The sequence below is a fragment of the Sander vitreus genome, chromosome 16 (assembly GCF_031162955.1).
Source record: "Sander vitreus isolate 19-12246 chromosome 16, sanVit1, whole genome shotgun sequence".
NCBI classification, from domain to species: Eukaryota; Metazoa; Chordata; class Actinopteri; order Perciformes; family Percidae; genus Sander; species Sander vitreus.
In genome coordinates, this window is record NC_135870.1 from 13,161,735 (window position 1) to 13,180,992 (window position 19,258).

Genomic DNA, 19,258 nt, shown 5'->3' on the forward strand with positions numbered 1-19,258 from the left:
ATCATAAACCTGGATAAAATTCTAAAGGTTTTCCCAGTCAGTATATCAGAGGATTTGATGCATAATGTGATTGGAACTGACTTAGAAACACACTTCAAATATTTGAAACCTTTCCCATTAGGGACCTCATTCCCTCTGAATAAAAAGGATGTATGAGGAGCTATCGAACAGTCTCTGGGTGCGAGACACCAAGGCCACAAATTCCCTTCCTCTCAGTTGAAATGTACTCTGATTCTTGTGTGACTGGTGTCATGCAGGTGTCTGTAGAAGGATATTCCAGATATTGCACTTTCTATTTAGATCCCGCCTCGATAAGATAATGCATTGACAAAGTTTTTGTGATGAGGAGGAAAGTGGGAAAAGGTGCCTCTTTGAGCCAAAAAAAGAAAGAAAAAGATTGGGAAACCATTTTCATTGTTGCATAGGTTATGTGGAAGCACAGACAACAGCGTTTTCGAGAGGTGGTTGTGACACAGTTATGTGAACTATTTGGCTGTCCACTCAGAATGACTCTACTACACAAGAAAGTTATGTCCCAGTGACAGTGAGGCCTTTCGGATACTACAACAGATGATTGATTCAGTCCTAATGCAAGGGGAGGAGGGGGGAGGGGGTAGGGGGGTGGGTGAAGAGCAGCAGCTCCTGTCTGTCCAGGTATCTGGGAGCGAGGAGTCTGATCCTTTTACCGCTTATTTCGTTAAACACACAAGTGACCGAATTTTTTTTTTAAAGAAATCAGGAAAAAAACAAACATAAAAGAAACATATGATAAACAAATGTTAAAAAAAGAGGAGAGGAAAGAAATAAGTCAGTCAGCAGCCAGAATATCCATTGAAAGACTGGAGTATAATGTAATACTCCGGCAAAGTGTCATGCTCAGTATGCAAATGTCTCCCACCTTAGGTTTAATAGCAGGAACACATATTCTGTATGTCTTTGCTTGTATCTATACAGTATATGTGTGTGTATTTATGTAAGCAGTGTGCATGCACATGTGGGCATACACTCAAAAATGTATCAATTATTTTATATTCTCTAAATAGTTTATTTAAATTCTGAAGGGAGGGGTGCAGCATGTTCGTAGGTCAGTCATGCAGGTGTGTTTCAAGTATTCTGCGTCTCTATGTGAAACAGAGGTGTGTGTGTGTGTGTGTGTGTGTGTGTGTGTGTGTGTGTGTGTGTGTGTGTGTGTGTGTGTGTGTGTGTGTGTGTGTGTGTGTGTGACTTGTAAGGGAAAAGTAGGAGCAGGAGACGGGAGCCGGCTCAGGTCGGGTATGGCAGAAAACGACAGGAAGGTGGCACTGTTGTCCATGGCCTCTCATCTGGAGGTGGGACGGACAGATGGAGAGGGGGAGGAGCTCAGAGGTCTAGTGGGTTGGAGAAGGTGGGGGTCTCCGACTGCCATGGACACACAAACACACAGGAACAGATGCATAGAAGAGAGGATGGAAACAGGTTGGATTAGTGTTTTCGAGGTGTTTGCAGTCTTCATTTAAACTTTAAGTTAGGTTTTATACTTACATGTCGTTATTTCAGGGCCCCTATGTGTTAATCATGCACATACACATAAATACAGTACTTTTAGCCACTTATATCATAAGATACCACATTTAAGGAAACCTGAATACACAACCAACATTACAAAGGTATCAGGATCAGTTAGCATGGCCACAATGCAGGTAATGTATGTTTTCACAAGATGATTGACAAGTAAGCATACATTTTGGGAAGTTTGACTGGTTTTTGGAAGTTGGCTTAGCTTAGCATAAAGACCGTAAAGAGTCTTGGCTACTTTACACTTTGGTATTTGTACAAATTAAACAAACGAGATATAACGTGTTAATTAGTGAGCTTTAAAAGGGGCTGGTAGGTGGATTTTGTTATCTTTGGGCAGGGCCAGGCTAACTGGCTGCTGGGAGTAGCTACATATTTACTGTACAGATATTTATGTTATCGATCTTCTCATCTAAGTCTCGGCAAGGAAGCAAATAAGCCTATTTCCCAAAATGATTTAACTATTTTTTTTTAAACTTCTATTTTTCTGAAGTTTCTTACCCTGTTTAACTTGTTTTTTAAATGAAGCAGTGTCTACTTGCGACCCCTTTTCACAGGTTGCATATGTCTATAAATTGCAACCAAAGGCAGATTATGAGACAATGGTTCCCTGGGCACAGACATGCAAAAGGCCCCACCACCTCACCTACATAGGAGCAAGACTTTATAGTTGTTAGGCTCTCTTTGTGGTCATTTTGTGTGTCTTTGTAATTGTTTTGGTTTGTGGCAACTATTCATAGTCATTTTGGGTCTTTATGTGTCTCTTCACAGCAGTTTTGCATCTCTTTGTAGTCTTTTTGTGTCTCTATGTAGTCGTTTTATGTTTCTTTGTGGTCGTTTTATGTTTCTTTGTGGTCATTTTGAATCTCTTTGTGCTCGATATGTGTCACTTTGAGTGACATTTTGTAGGTGAAGGCCAAGGGCCCCCTGTCACTTGGGCCCCTGGGCCTGTGCCCAGTAGACCCGTTCAGTAATCCATCCATGGATAGTCCCCTTTCAGATTGTTTCATTTAAATTGGTTTTAGAGGCCTGAAAAGCAAAAAATGATCACTTATTTCCCTAGAAAAAGGTCTGGTTGAGAATCACCAGCAGTGCTACCTGCTCGCTAAATTACCAACTGAAAGTTGATATTGACAGATGCCATGACTTTGAACAACAACATCAGACACTCAAGAGACAGGGATGAGTGAGATGTCATGGCATTCATACGTCACATTCAGTACAACACTAACACAAACGATAATAATCTTTACGTTTTGGACAGTTGAATCTTGTCTAATCCGTTGCTGCTGTAATGTGAGAAATGTTCACAAAACTCCACAAGACACTTTTACACATCCTGACATACTGAATACCCCTTCAGTAAAAAAATCAACATTGACTCCAAAATCAGCTCAAACACTGATGCAAACACACACACACACACACACACACACACACACACACACACCATCTGAACTGGGTGTGTGTTTGCCCATGCAGCGCTCTGAGAAGAGAAAAGAAAAGTGAAAAAAAGAAAATGGCATGCAGTGAAAGGATGCCTCCTGAGAGGAAGAAAAAGAAGGAAAGTGGTCATGATGATGATGACGATGATGATGATGATGATGATGATGATGATGGCGGACAGTACCCAACGTACCAGAAACGTTAGTCCTCATTGGTCAGTGATAGTGATTCTGTAGAAGGAACCATAGTCATGTGTGGGGACAGAGGTGTAGTGAGGAAAATAGGGATGAAGAGGAGGAAGAGAGAAAAGGAGTGCAAACAGTTACAGTGCAGGAAATGACCAATGTCACATGTGCTCAGCTCTCACTTAGGACAGACCACAATACGGGATGGAAAAAAATCAGTTCACTACTGAGGATTTTGAGTAAGTTTTTGTGTCCATCTAATTTTTGAGGCTGCATTTGCCAGTGAGAGCTTTGCACAGCAACGTTAGTGTCTCCTACTTCAAAGGAGGCAAGCTGATACTCAATCAATAGGCCCAGGATAAAGAAGTTAGCTAGCTCACGAACACAGACAAGCACAAGGCAGATACAATTAATGGAGAATTGAAAAGAAAAACGCTCATTCCAGTCACTGACATTTCTTAAAGAAAGGCACACAATTCTTAACTATTCAGATGAGGACAGAAGTGAGGTGGGCGTAAGCTAGGAATAGTGGAGTGTTATATATCATTAGTGATGGTTGACAGCGTGTTGAAAGTTCAAAGTGGTGGCAGAAAGGTATCAACAAGTTACCCAAACAACTGTTTACCCAAACCAAGAGAAAAAAAGAGGAAAATAATCCACTGATCATGAGTTTTATCACTGTCTATCCATCTATTTAGGGATCTCTATCAATCTATTCATCTATTCATCTACCCTCTATCACAACCATAGCTCTCCACTTTCATTTACCTCCTTTATCCCCTCATCCAGGAGTCTTCACATCCCCCTTAGTAACAGAGAGTATCCACACTTCAGGTTGGATAGCTTGGCATGATATTTTAAGTAGTGGTTTGGATGTTAAAATCTGTTTAAAACCTACTGAAACATACTTTAAAATATGTTGGCGTGAGGAAGGTTTGTTTGTTTGAAAGGCCTCTCCTGTTTTCACTCACCTGGGCACACTTGGTGGTGCACGGTTAGGCCGGGAGGGCACGGTGGGTGGTGGCCCACTGTAAGGGTCCGGAGATGCCCCTGGGCGAGACGGGACTGGGGGTCCCCCAGCGGGAGGAGGCCCAGGTGGAGGCCCACGAGAGACCGGGCGGCCCGGAGGTCCCGGTGGAGCCCTGCGGTTTGGAGTTGGACTGGTGGCTGGAGACCTGGAGGAGAAGAGATGAGACATAAACCATTGCACTAACAAAAATGAGACAACCAATATGATAATACTATGCAAAGCTCATATTTTAAATGAATTAAATAATTACTTTGAAAACAATAGTTTCAAGGGTAAAAAAAATAAAACATCTCCTCCCACCAAACATTCCCCACACAGCCTCTAATGCTCTTCCTCTGTCTATTCTCATCATCCCTTACCTTCCTCCGGAGCCACTCCGCTGCACCTGCAGCCAGGAGTCATCCACAGGAGGTGGCATGGTGGTGGTTATGGTGGATGTGCTGATGTCACCGATGATGTCGAGGGCCTCCCGCAGGGCGTGGTACATCCGCAGCATCTCGTCGCGGTGCTGGGCCTGCTCCTGAGACTCCTCCATCAGCGAGTTCTGGTCGCCGCACGAGTACAGCTGGGCCAGCAGCTCTGCGTTGATGAACTCTTTAGTCTGGTCGAAATGACACAAGTTTTGTGATGAAAGTTAAAGTTTCTGTTCTTTTTTTTTTTTTTTTTAGAGATCTATGTTTGAAACATATATAAATCTGAAAGAGTTGACAGTTGAAAAATGTCCAACTCACATTGTTAATCATGAGGTGCATGATGGTCTTCGGCATCAAGTCGCGGACGGTCTTGTTGACGATGGCCATGTAGGAATCAACCAGGTTACGAATGGTCTCCACCTGCCGCTCCAGCTGAGGGTCCATGCTGTGCATTATGTTGTCAGAGCCATTTTCATCACTGCCTTCACTCTGTGGAGACCAATGAGGGAGGGAGGAAGAGGACATAGAGTTTAACTCCAGTGTAGCTTCAGCAAGAGAGAGTTAGAGAAACAGAGACTGTAGATACGGCATACAAGGTAAAAGGTGACTGGCAAACACAAAGTCTTCATGAATAATTGTTTTAGGGTGAAATGTTATTTCAAAGACACATGATAAAAATGCAGGATGCAGAACAAAATAACATACCTTTCCTTCTTTCTCCTATAAGCTCAAACAGCGACGAGGAAAACAGACATCGAAGGACAGATACAGTATTGCATGAGAGACATGACAACATTTAAATAGACTTAAAATAAACATCAACAACTCAATGAAAAAAATAAAATAATTAGCTTTACTTTTAGTTTATGCGATTTGGAAATAATCAAGGTAAATAATGTGTTGTGTTTATGGTTTCATACTGTGTCAGTATGAAGTCAATCCAATCATTAAAGCCCAAATATCAACTTACAGGTACTATATAATTTATAAATGTCCAGTCCTTAGCTTATATATGTATGCATAAAACAAATACTTTGACAAAATCTTACCGTGACCCGTTCAGGATAAACTCCAGCTCTGAGGAAGGAGGCCTTCCAAGCATCAATGTCTTCCTGAGTCTCACAGGCCAGCTCCAGCTGACGGTAGTCTTTATACACATTCCTGTGGGCACACAATGCTGAATGATGTTCTTCATGTTTTTAAAAAAAAATATTATTCTCTATACCTCATATTTTTTGCATTTGTCTGAACACATAATGGAGATTTAATTTTAACTTGGCTGAAAAATCACCATTGTCATTTGATCTATAACGTGTATCTGCTGTGTGTATGTATATTGATGTGTGTGTGTAATAGCACCTCTGTTCGGTGTTGAAGAGGGCAAAGATGTGCTTGCTGGACATGAAGCCTTTCTCCACATCACGCAGCTTCAGGTTATCCACCGGCAGCATGTACTTCTTCTCCTTCTCCTGCAGGAGGCGAAAGAGAAACACACAGGGTGCACATGTGAGGGAGGGAGAGAAAGAAAGAAAAAGACTGACTTGCTCCATCAATGAGGAATTTGGCTGAATAGTAAAAACAGTCATAGAGATTTATTTTGCATTGACATTGTATATTAGACCAAAATGAAAGAGCCACTGCAGAAGTCGATGCTGCATTATAATCATTGTGGGATGACCGATTTACTACTAAATCAATATACTTAATATTGTAAGAGAAACAATGACAGAAACTATATTAAAAGTGACAAAAAATGATGATGAAAGAATTCAGGGGAATCAGGAGTGAATGCTCACATATTAAATTTAACATCAGGCAAAAAAGAGAAGAAAAAGGCAAGAGAGACAAATGGGAAAGTCACACACAACCCTCAAGTCTTTGGTTTTGATTACAGTTGTGCAAAGTAAAAAAAAAAGGGGGGGCGAGCAACAAATGAGAAACACACACATACAGAGAGATAGAGAGAGAGAGAGAGAGAGAGAGAGAGAGAGAGAGAGAAACCGCATTCCACTGTAGAAATCTCTTGTACTTGTAAATCTACACACAACATATGATATCCAGACATCCAACTATGTATGAATCAGGGAACCTCAAAGTTAGTCAGCTACAGTCTGACACATGCCAGCACTCTCTCTCTCTCTCTCTCTCTCTCTCTCTCTCGCTCTCTCTCTCAGATGCATGCACACACGGGCGCGCGCACACACACACACACACACACACACACACACACACACACACACACACACATTTTAACCATTTATTTATGTCCACATGAAGAAAAATGGTACAGGGACACAAATATTACAGATGCAGTACAATACATACGCAAACTCATGGACCAGTGTCATGCAGCAGGTCTTCACAATATCACTTAATAAGCACAATACTCAGTTCTTAAGGGTATAAGTAGCAACGTCTCAGCCATATGTGGCGGCTGCCAATAATAGCAGATATGGCACAGTACTTTGCAAGCTGTTTAGCCCTCTTTTTGGCCATCCCAAGTTGTTGTAGCCCTCTTACTACCAACCTGTGTGTGTGTGTGTCCTAGGCTACCAAATATGAAAACGAGTAGTCTGCACCTATAGCCTAGCTCTGAGATGGTATTTAGGAGTGGTTGGTATTTAACTACCTTGGTGTGGAAAGCCTCCTCCATGCTGGAATCAGAGGTGCAGCCTACCTCCAAAATGTACACCTCACTGGACTCCTCATTGATAATAACAACAGCTGGTGTATTGGCAACCAGATGTAAGAAAGTACTAGGGTTACTATTGCAGTGCTGAAACATGGATGCTTTTACCTGAGAATGTTTGTACATTCTTACTGAGGGTGGAAATGGTTTGATATGTCTTTCACTTTGTTTTGTTTGTTACAAATGAAGTTTCTTTACCATGGATGTTTTTGCGTGTGTGAACATTTAACTGGACGTTTAATCGGCAGTAAAATTAGTATAAAAAAAGAGAGAAGACAAAAATAGTACAGGGTGAGTGAGTTTCTTTAAACATACACTAAACACACACACACACACACACACACACACACACACAGAAATATGCAAAACAGCACCTTTGAGCGTAGTCTCTAACTAACCTTAAAACCATCTGGATAGCTAACCACGGGCCTGCCCTGCCCAACCCAGTGAGTGTGTGTGTGTGTGTGTGTGTGTGTGTGTGTGTGTGTGTGTGTGTGTGTGCATGCGTGCATGCGTGCGTGTGTGTGTGTGTGTATGAAAGAGAGAGAGGGAGACAGGGGTTTTTGTGTGCGACCAAACTCCTTCTTCAAAGGATTTATGACTTGTGCAGCCGAATGGTCATATCCCCTAAATGCATGTAAAAACACACACACACACACACACACACACACACACACACACACACACACACACACACACACACACACACACACACACATTTGGCTGTGATGGTACATCCAGGTGTCCACTATACAAAAAAAACTAAACAAGCAGTCGGCACAGACTGCTGACATCATCATTTATAGGGAAAAGAGGTCCTCGTCCTCCGTCTTTAAGTTTGTTCAGTATTTCTCCATCTTCCTCCTCTTTCCCCTTGTTCCCTCGCACTCTGGTTTTCCCTCTCCATTGGAGTGAGCAACCTTGGACTGATTCATACATTTTCCTCTCCTCTGGCCAGTAAATCCAGTCAGGAGAGTTGGAAAGGGAGGAGGAGGAGGAGGAGAAGGGGGACTGGTGTGTGAGTGTGTGTGCATGATGCGGGGGAAAGTACAGAGAAACTAAACTAAAACAGAAACAGAATGGCAAATATGATAAAAACAAGCTAGACATAATAATATTAAGACAACTGTTAACTGGTTATTACTAGAAAAAGTTAGAAGAATTAGGTTTGATGCACCTACAAACAAGAATTGTCAGAAAAGAAAAACAACAAATAAGAGGGCATGCATGTATGAGTATTATTGCAATATCCCAAACAGTTTTACCACTTCTGACAAATTATCAGGTTTTCTCTCTGTCAATCAGTCCTTCTTGCATGTATGTGTTTTCATGTGTGTGTGTAGTTGTGTTGAGGGAAGTCAGGAGTTAAGTGCTTTCCCATATGCTCCCAAAAAAAAAAGCCAGCCAGCAATAGCAGCCAAATGTACAGATTTACGAAGTTAAGCACGCACACAGGGACGCATGAGAAAACAAACTCAAACACAGAGATGACATGCGTTAGCTATATGAGATACATACTATGAAGTAGACACACACACCACACACTTTATTCGACCTTTATTCGCAGCAATTATACTTGCATGAGACCCAAACTCTGTGGATCAACTTTCAAAAGACAGACACACACATAAACACTGCCAGTGAGGTATGGATGTAAGATGGCTAAACCACTACTGGGCTGTCAGGAGAGTTCCCTTCTGTTTGCAATTATCACCATGGAAACAGCCTAAGTGTAATACAAAGGTTTGTGTGTACATGGTTATTTGTGTATACACTCCAAATGGGCCTGCCAACAACATTCAAATGTGTTGCGTCATTCATTCTTAAAGCAAATGTCACCATTAGAGTCTCTTTTTTATTTTTGGGGGATTGCAATTAATATTGTACTGTACCTTAAAACCTTAAAGACATATTGTGCTTTGATTAAATAACTCAAGTCTCATTTGGTATATTTCATTCATGAAAGATGTTTACTGACAATTACCATTAATCAGCAGTGATATGATTACAGTCCTTTGCCTCTGCCCCCTTTTGCATCTTCATGATTCCCTCCAGCGAGTGTCTGTCCTTTTCTGGGACAGCCTTTTCCCACTGCTTTTGGAAGGCGCTGTGGATGGAGATGTTTTGAATGATGTCATATCCGTGGCGCCTCACGTCTGCTGCACCATCCACACATATTTTGCTTACAGCAATAAGGAAGCACTTGGTGAAGATCTTGCCACCTGTAAGCATCTGTGTGGCTCCAAGGATGTCGCATAACTGGCTGAGGTGCTGAGCTGAGCTTGCTCTAACTGCAGCACTGCGGTGAGTCAGCCCTGCATTCAGCAAGACGTTCATGGTGCGACCGGGGCTGCAGTTTTGAACCATGGCGTCCAGTGCCAGATTTGCCTGCTGCTGGATGAAGGTGTTGGACTCTGAGACTTTTAGTATCACGGTGCAGCCTGTTACCTCCACCAAGTCATCCATAGTCCTCTGGAGGTGAGCATACATCTCACCCAAGGTGGCTATAGCAGCACAGGACACCATAGAGTGCAGGTTTTTAACCTCCTCTAAGACACCCACGCAGACCTTACAAAGTGTAGCCTTCAATATGTCTGGATGGTTCCTTGCCAGATCTTGAATAGATGTTAAACCATCAAATTTATTTTGCCAGTCATCAGAGCTGAGCAGTTTAAAGATATGGGCCAGTGTTTTTTCAGGACTGGACAATGGCTGCAGCCGGTGGTTGCTTTCATCAGTCTTTGGAGTAACTCTTACCTGGGAGGGTTGAGATGGTTTGGCTGTGTTAGGAGGAGTGAAGATGAAAGGCGGCTGACGGATGGACATCTCAGCAGGACTTTCAACCTGCATTCTGCTGAGACTGTCCGGAGAGCCGGAGCCCCAGCCTCTGGCAATCATATCAGCTAGCTTAAACGCTTCCTGCCTCAGATGGGCATGAATGGCCTCATCCTCCATCAAGGTCCAGAAGTTTTGCTTACCAATTATTTTAGGAGTCCTCCAGTCCCTCTTGTACTTAAAGGTCCTTTGAAAACTCGACTCTCGGGCTATCAGATCAGCCACCTTGTAGGCTTCCTGCTTGAGATGAGCATGCATAACCTCATCTTCCATGATCGACCAGAAGCTGTTCTCATCAAAGTTTTCACAAGTCTGCATGTCTATCTTCGACTTGGGCTTCTTTTGACTGCCCCAATATCTGGCAATCAGATCAGCCACTTTGAAGGCTTCCTGCTTGAGATGAGCATAAATGTTTTTATCTTCCATGATCGACCAGAAGCTGTCCTCATCAAGGTTTTCCAGAATCCTCAGGGCTCCATTGTTTTTCCAGAAATAATGCAAGTTGTCTTGTGTCTCTTGAAAAGCCATTGGTAATGTTGACGCTTAACAGTCAATAATTCAAATAACTAAACGAGTTATGTATTCTGAGTGGCAGTGTTCATCATCACACACCAAGTGATGTCACAATGAGACATATTGTTAGAATGATGTAGTTCCAATTCCACACACACACACACACACACACACACACACACACACACACACACGCACACACACACACACACACACACACACACACACACACACACACACACACACACACACACACAAACACAGCTATGTAAATATCCTTTCCTATGTGTTTGTTACAAATGTGGTGACATAAACTACAGTAAAATATACACTCAGTTGCCAGTTTATTACTGTAGGTATGCCTAGCTAAAAACTAATACAGTATAATACAACAGCCCTGCAATAATTCCTTCACGAAGGTGATAATGTTTGTTTTTGTTGAAACTGTTTTCGAGACGTGTTGATTCAACTGTATGATAATTTAGGAGGCTGCAGTTTGTGTTACTGTTTTGCATTATACAGAGAGGTGTTTCTGTTATTAAGCCCACCCTCAGAAACATGTCAGTATAATGCAATACAATTCAATAGTTGAATCAACGCCTCTCTTGAACAGTTTCAACAGTTCAAAATTTAGGATTATAACCTTTATGAAGGTAGGATTTCTTGCAGGGCTGTTTAGCTAGGTGTACCTAAAAAACTGGCAACTGGTTGTATGTCAGTGTGACTGTGCTTATGTCACATTACCAGTCGAACAAACACAGTAGTATTGGATGCTCTGGATGTGGCTTGCCTTGAGGTTAAAGTGTACCCACCATAAGCCAAACTCACTTATTTATTATGAGGGACTGTGTCATACAAGTTTATCAAATGTATACTCAATCAATCTGTTTTGTCTATCTGCAACAGTTAGCATGAGAGGAGATTCAAAGGTCGGTTCACTCCGTTATTCTGTGGATTATCAGGATAATTCACAGAACTTGCTGTGAACAGGGAAAGTACTTTCTACCCAAGAAATAGTCCCTTTAAAAATCATTGGCGGTGAGCTATGTAGGTTATCCACAGTGCCAGGAACAGTGATTACATGTTTTGGAATACATTTCTTAATATCACTTCTATTATATTTTAATGGAAGCATAAAATAACAGGTAACCGATATCTAAACACCACCAGAGTTAGTTGAGAAAATATGTCATTTAAATTTTAGGTGACCTGACCCTTTAAACTGGGATACTGGTTGTGAAACCTTTAAAAGTTGGCTTGCTCAGTCTTTCCCTTTTAGCATACAACGTTACACTGTTCTTCACTCATCCATTCACCCACCTACATGATGGATTTTACTTATTTCCAAAAGCAATGTTTTTGTCATAAATCATTTTATTTACACCTGAACCATAGGTGTTTTTTTCTGAACTTTTACACATGCAACATTTTTCACGCACATACACACATGCGGGAGCCCAGGCAGTGCACTTGGTAGTTAACCTGTGGTGTTTGGAGCAGTCTGTGAGCAAAGTACTTTCCACGGTTTTATTTTGCTAGTGAGTAATAGCAGGCTCATTATGAAAAGCCAGAGGAAGTTCACTTCTGGATTCATAAAGGAACTTCACCACTCTGCACAGCGTCCAGAAAACGTCTCAAGCAATAATTCATAATGTGGATGAAATATGGCCTCACACACACACACACACACACACACACACACACACACACACACACACACACACACACGTATGTATAAACACACACGGGGACCTTACACAAATTGTATCCAATTAACACTTTGAAACAAATCTGAGTAGTTTGGTGGGCAAAACCAAGAAGATAGGCTGCATGTCTTAGTGTGTGTGTTGTGTGTGTGTGTGTGTGTGTGTGTGTGTGTGTGTGTGTGTATGTGGTGGTGTGTATGTTGATGGGAGTCTGATACAAAAGTCCTGGTGACTTGGGCCATGGATCAAAGGGCTGCAGAGAAGCCGCACGGCATCTGGGAGCAATAACGCTGCCTCTAACCCTTCATTACCACAAAGACTGGGCCCTGGGTGGCAGCCAATGGCAATTTTCACAACCCTCCTCCTCACTTCCCTCCGTTTTTCTTTCCCTCCATTCTTCTACCATTCCCCTATTGAGTTAAAAAAAAAAAATTAAACACAAAGCATTTCTGTAAGTCTTACATGATGGGGATGGGGTAAGACACAAAAAAGGATGGGACTTATGTTTGAAGCACTAGGGCAAAAGCTTGTTTCAATGTTAAATTAGACTAGTCCAGTCAACGTAATTCATTAAGGGCTTTTGACAAGTAGTTTTTTTTACAAAATGCTTCATAGAAAAACATTACTCTAAGCATAATACACTTTTGGCAGAAGAAAATAAAGACAGATATTGCTAAGTTTACATAGAATCGAAAATCCCACTAACACATGCAAAATCTGTGAGTAATATGTCTTTGAGTGACAGCATCTGAAGAAATTTAATTAGACTTAATGCCGATTGGACTTTATTTAAAGTAAGCCCACATGTTGCCAACATTAAATCAGGAACAGCAAACAACTTGGCCGAAAGAATTAAGATTGGGAACAGCTAAATTGGAGCTATTTCTGGGACGATGTGTATAAACACACAGCTGTTGGTGACTCATCGAGTTGTTGTGCAATAATGCTCATACAAATCTTCTAGGGCAGCCTGCCAGTGTCCACACTCTCTAATGCTTCATATATCATGGGAAGTACTACTCTATAACAGTGCAGACACAAAGGTTTTCCTAGGTCGTCTGTCAGCTGCAGACAAATTAAAACAAATCCGATCTGAAATGTCCATTTTTACACAGATAAAAACATAAATTTCTAATTATGAAAGAATCAGAGTTTAATGTATGACATGTTTTGTTTGGCCGGAGAAACCTGTTTTTCATTGCTCCTTTTTTCTCTCCCAAATGTTTAATCTCAGCTGATTTCGCTGACTCTAGAAAAGTGACAGCCTTTGTGCTCTGCTTAGCTGTTCCTGTGGAAATGAGCACAAACACAAATAAACGTCTTCATGGAGAAAGGAAACGTGGTGTCCACATGACAATGACACATTCAGTGAGCGGGCCGGTTGAAGCACAGGCTGGCAGGTCAGGGATACCTTCCTGTTTAGCAGCTAATTGCCAAGCAGTTAATTATCTGCTCTGCGTTTACTTCTGCAGAAGGTCAGTGTAACAACCTAAGGGCTGGCCGGGATATGTGATCAATCACTGGTGACCACCAAAGAGTAAAAGAAAGAGGCAGGGGGCACCGCAGCCCACTAACCACATAAACACGTAAAAATCCCCACACGTCTAGCGACTGCTGTCTGATAGAGGGGAAAAAGCTCTGTTTAAACGTTGTGTGTTTAGTGTCTCTCCCCTCTACCGAGGAATATTTCAAAGTTCCCCTATAATAAGCCATATGAACTCACAATTGTGGATTTATATATTCATGTATGAGCATTAGGAATGACAAATAATGCCTGTGAATAATTTTTACATGTGAAACATTCTTAGATGTAACGGCGGGTGCAAAAAAGTAATAATAAAGTGCATCTATGAACTGAAACAGTCACGTCTGAGGTAAACGTTATGTCAGTATATATTATTTGCCACACAAATAACACTTGTGTGGCAAAGGTTTCACTTGTGTGGCAAAGGTTTCACAAAGGTAAATGCATATTATATAGAGTCCTAACATGTATTTGTGTATGTGCAAAATTAGGGGAAAACAATTCTGTTTTACTAACACATTACTCTCCTTTCATTGTCAGAACTGCATGATCCAAATACAGCAAGACCCAAATTAACTGCTACTTTTTATAGTAAAATGAGCTGCCACAATATAAAATTTGCACTTTTAAATCAAACTTGTTCTGCATACAAAGAGGGTGTGTTTGAATGGAGTATATTGTTATGACATGATTGTGCCAATGGTGGGCCGTGCCAAGGGTGGAGAGGGATTTTATTTTCACTTTACACATTTACAGAAAATCTAGTCTTGTAAAACGTAATATTTATGAACATAAAAATCTCTCACTTATGTCAAGGTTAAATATTCAATTGTCTCTCAAGTCAGTCACAAAATATATATATACATATATATATATATGTATATATATATATATGTATATATATATTTTGTGATATATATATGTATATATATATATATATATAATAAAAAGTATGACACATGTAACATGAGAATATATATTCTTTAAAAGCTGAACACTTAAGTTCATGCCATGTGCTATTAAACACAAGCAGTAATCTTTAAATGTCTGTCAATCCTTCTTCAAAGGAGGCAGTGAGTCTGCACGGTCTCAAATACACGTAACAAAATTACAAAATACACACACACACGCACGTGCATACGCACAGGGTGCATTCAACATGCCAAAAGACATTAAGTGCACAAGTGTGGGTTTTTTTTCTTTTTATCTGTTATGTGTCTGTTGATTGTCATAATGTGTCATAATGATTTTTGTAACGACATTATGCTTTGGATATGCAAGCAACAATCAAGGAGAAAAAAAATCATAATTTACAGACAAACATACATTACTCATTTATCTCATCAGTCAGGCAGGATAAACTTTGAATTATTCACAAACCACCCTGTGTATCTCTTTGGCCCACTCTGACACGCTGCGTTCGTCACTCATCTCGTTTTCTTTTGTTGCAATCTCTAACCCACTTTTCTAATGTTTTCTTTTACAATTACTATCTTTTATTCATTACTGGTTCTTTTACCATTTTTCTATCATTTGGTCCACTATATCTTTCAATCTTCTGAAAGTTAAATGAATACAAATTTGTCTAGCAGAACTTTGTGTTTTCTTCTTTCCAACCCCATTAATTATCTTGTGACCCCTCAGATTTATCTTGTGACACTTTGGAGGGGGCCTGACCCCTAGCTTGGAAAACACTCAATTAAACTGTGTAACTGTATAAGTAGTTAAAACTAGCTACACGTTGACTAGCTACAATAGCACAATAAATACCAACAAAAATACCTAATAAAACGTTCAGTCAAAGGTGACACTGTTCTGCAGAAACATTGACACTTTAATATATTTTGCATGCAGGACTTTTACTTGTAATGGAGTATACGTATTGTATTAGTACTTTTACTTAAATAAAGAATCTGAAGACTTCTTCCTCTACACCACTAACCTATTCCTTCAGTTTTTCATTTTAACAAAAAAATAATAACTATATATTTTGAGGGAGAAAGAAAATAAAAACCAATCTATTATATGGTTGACATTTATGTTATCCAACAAGAATAATGGCAATTTGACATGCTATCTTTAGTTTGAAAACTGTCTGTGATCTTTCACTGTAACTCGGCTGATTGACGGCACTCGGATGAAATACAGGGGATCACATTTTGGTGCAGCCTTGATGGGTTTGGCTAGCTTGTTACACAAATCTACAGTATCACAAGCTTAACCTCGCCACACTGATGCAAACACTTGAAAGATACAATTACACCCACATAAACTGACGGAGTCGTTCGTCAGAAACCTGAGGTTTTTCATGAAAGTATTAACCAGCACTATTTCATGACAAGACAGAATAAAATGGAATCACACATTACACTCAATGTGTGTTTACTTTCTTAGTATTTCTGGCTTTCCTGACTAAGAGTTTGAAATAAGCTGCCTGCCTGGTCATCCAAACAGTGGAAACAATGTTGGTGCGACCGCAGAGATCCCCCCACCCACCCATTAACATTCACTCCTTCCAATCCTTAAACTCCAAACGTAAGTGCAACAATCAACAGAGGATTGATTCTCAGCTCCATTTTTCATATTTTTGAAGCTTCTGGTTGCTAGGCATCATTTTGCCTCCTTTTTGCCCCACATTTTTATTGTGTTTCCTTCTTTCATCTCCATTTTCCTCCCCATGTCTCTCTCTTTCCCTCCACAGCCCTCCATCTCTCCAAGTACTGCTGACTCGTCTCTCCTGGGATTGTGCCTGCTTTGATTTGGAGCTCAGAAACCATAGCTAAAACAAACACAGCCTTGGCCACCTCTGCACATACACACACACACACACACACACACACACACACACACACACACACACACACACACACACTCACACCTGGAAGCACTAGCATTGATTACTCCTATCTGCCAGCGTGAAGAAAAATACCTAAATGTGAGTGTGTGTGGGTGTGGGTGTGTGAAACATAGAAGGTGAAGGAGGCAAACTTTGACTACTTGTGTCTCTTGAATCCACTTTGAATCACACAGACTTTTCCTTCTTGTCTACACACACACACTCACACACACACACACACACACACACACACACACACACACACACGTTTGTTTCACTATCTTTGTGGGGACCCGTCATTGACATAATGCATTCCCTAGCCCCTTACCCTAACCTTAACCATCACAACTAAATGCCTAACTTTAACCCTTACCCTCACCCTAACCATAACCTAATTCTAACCCTAATCCTAAAGCCAAGTCTTAACCCTCAAACAGCCCTTTAACCTTGTGGGGTCCAGCATTTTGGGCCCCACAAGGCTGTGCAGACCCCACAAGTATACTGTATTCCCCGGTTTTTGGATCCCACGAATATAGTAAAACAAGCACACTTCCCCCCCCTACACACACACACACACACACACACAACCTCTTTCACTCTGGTTCTGATTTACCAGTAGTATGTCACCCTTCACCAGCACACCCCCCCCCCCCTTTGTGTGTGTGTGTGTGTGTGTGTGTGTGTGTGTGTGTGTGTGTGTGTGTGTGTGTGTGTGTGTGTGTGTTGGGAAGGTTGCAGCGCTGCATAAAGGGCTCTTTATTCGAGTCGGACAGGGAGAGGAAATCAGCTTTAGAAGTAAAAACAGAGAGAGCAAAAGAGAGATGGAGACCACAGGGCTGCACATCTGGAGTTATTACAAGGCTTCCTCCTGCTTGCCAAGAAAACGCCGACATTCCTGCCCTCACTACAAAGACCATGGAGCCTCTGCGCTCACTCCTACACACACATCCATCACTCAAAAACCACATAAACACTCACATGTACCATAAGTAGAGATGTGCATATACACTTAATGGAAGGGACAAACATGCAGACGTTTTACACATACTGTATATGCCTCCACGTGAGCGCACAAACGCAGACGTCCTCCCATCTGCCCACATACGCTTTCACTAAAAAGTTCCCTCCCTCGGCAGCCAATCCTTCACTCCCTTTCCAAATTTTACAACACACACGCCAAATGAATGTGTCTCACTTCCTGTTCACCTTTGACCTCCCACTTTCTCCCCAAAAGCCAGAGAAGAAAGAAAGAAAGAAAGAGGGGGAAAAAGCCAGACAGAGGGAGGGGAGAGAGGAAGAGGAGAGGAGAGAGGAGAGGAAAAATGGGGGGCTGGCGAGCTCCTCCTCCTTCTCTCTCCATATCTCCTCTCTCTCTCCTTCCTTTTGCTCCTTCTGTCTCTCGAAGGGGAAACTTGATGGCCAGTCCTTTGCCACGTAGAGCCTCCAGCTGCTCCACCTTGCTCGCTACTAGAGCAGCTTTTTTTGCTCAGGGAAGCTTCGGTAGACAAATCCGAAAAACTACTCAGAAGTCCCATTTAAACACCATCAGCCTGATACGGCCTCAACGGCAGTGTTGAATGAAAGGACGTCGGGGGATGAATTGGGGCTAGCCAGTCAAGAAGGAGACAAACAAATCAGCCAAGAAGAATAAGAGACATCGCTGAAGACAGCAAGATATGTAGAAGAGAGAGGATTGCCAAGTTGCAGGTATCACCTCCACAAGGAGAAATTTCTTTCCGTTTAGCATGTGTCAAGGAGACGAAAGGTTACGTATTCTGGTGTTTTAGTGGGAGGTGTTGGACAGACTTAGTATGATCTCAGCTGACCACAACTATTCATTGCTAAGTTTCTAACCGTGAGCGATTGAGAGCACTTGGAGACCAAAGAGCTGGCTATTGGGTGTTTCTATCTTTTACTGACAGCTTCATCTCATCAGTTTTTTAAACTGTTTAACATCTTGTGAAATATCCTGGTTTTTATTTATTTAGTCTTGGCCTGGGGGTCAGCGGGGACAAATCAACTTTAGCTTGTACAAATTAGCGCTAAATGGGGTATGACCCCTTTGTGTGTGTTGATCTTTCTTGATCTCTGTGTGTTGTCTGCTTTAATCCAGACCTAGAAAGTGATTTTACAAGAAAAATTAAAATACAATAATACATCAGATTTATTCAATGGATTTATTACACTTTAACATCTTTTTGAGTTGTTAAGAAAAATACATTTCTACGTCTGCTGTTCTCCTCTAGAGCTCCGTCTGGAATGTTGCTTCTCACAGCGGGAAACAGGAGGGAATGTCGTTGAATCTGCCAATCAGTGGCTATCACCTCTGTCTAACCTCTCCTCATCCTCCACCTCCTTCTGCACCTCTCTGCCGGCCCCTTCATCTATCTCTCACATGCTGCTTCTCATCCAGCCCGCACAAACAGCCTGGTCAGCACTTTGTAGCAGTCAGACTATAAGAGCAGAAGGAGCTGGACTCAGGAGTCTCATACTGGAATCGCAGTGAGTATAGTTTAGAGTGTGTGT

The 19,258-nt window shown here is 41.5% G+C and overlaps 1 protein-coding gene and 1 long non-coding RNA gene across 2 annotated transcripts in view; one reads left to right on the forward strand and one right to left on the reverse strand.

Moving 5' to 3' along the window:
• Positions 1-608: 608 nt before the first annotated feature.
• Positions 609-19,258, reverse strand: part of dnm1a (dynamin 1a) — a 58,971-nt gene continuing 40,321 nt past the window's right edge. The window contains exons 17-22 of the mRNA XM_078272090.1: positions 5,988-6,097; positions 5,678-5,789; positions 4,947-5,117; positions 4,575-4,816; positions 4,157-4,360; positions 609-1,398 (exon numbers count right to left, since the gene is read on the reverse strand). Of these exons, the coding sequence (XP_078128216.1) occupies positions 1,368-1,398; positions 4,157-4,360; positions 4,575-4,816; positions 4,947-5,117; positions 5,678-5,789; positions 5,988-6,097 (870 nt within the window). The 3' untranslated portion in view covers positions 609-1,367. The remainder of the gene's footprint in view (positions 1,399-4,156; positions 4,361-4,574; positions 4,817-4,946; positions 5,118-5,677; positions 5,790-5,987; positions 6,098-19,258) is intronic.
• LOC144531792 (uncharacterized) overlaps positions 18,139-19,258 on the forward strand; it is a 1,683-nt gene continuing 563 nt past the window's right edge. Inside the window, exons 1-2 of the long non-coding RNA XR_013503256.1 lie at positions 18,139-18,439; positions 18,979-19,258. The exon at positions 18,979-19,258 is cut by the window's right edge and continues 563 nt beyond it. This is a non-coding gene — a long non-coding RNA (uncharacterized LOC144531792). The remainder of the gene's footprint in view (positions 18,440-18,978) is intronic.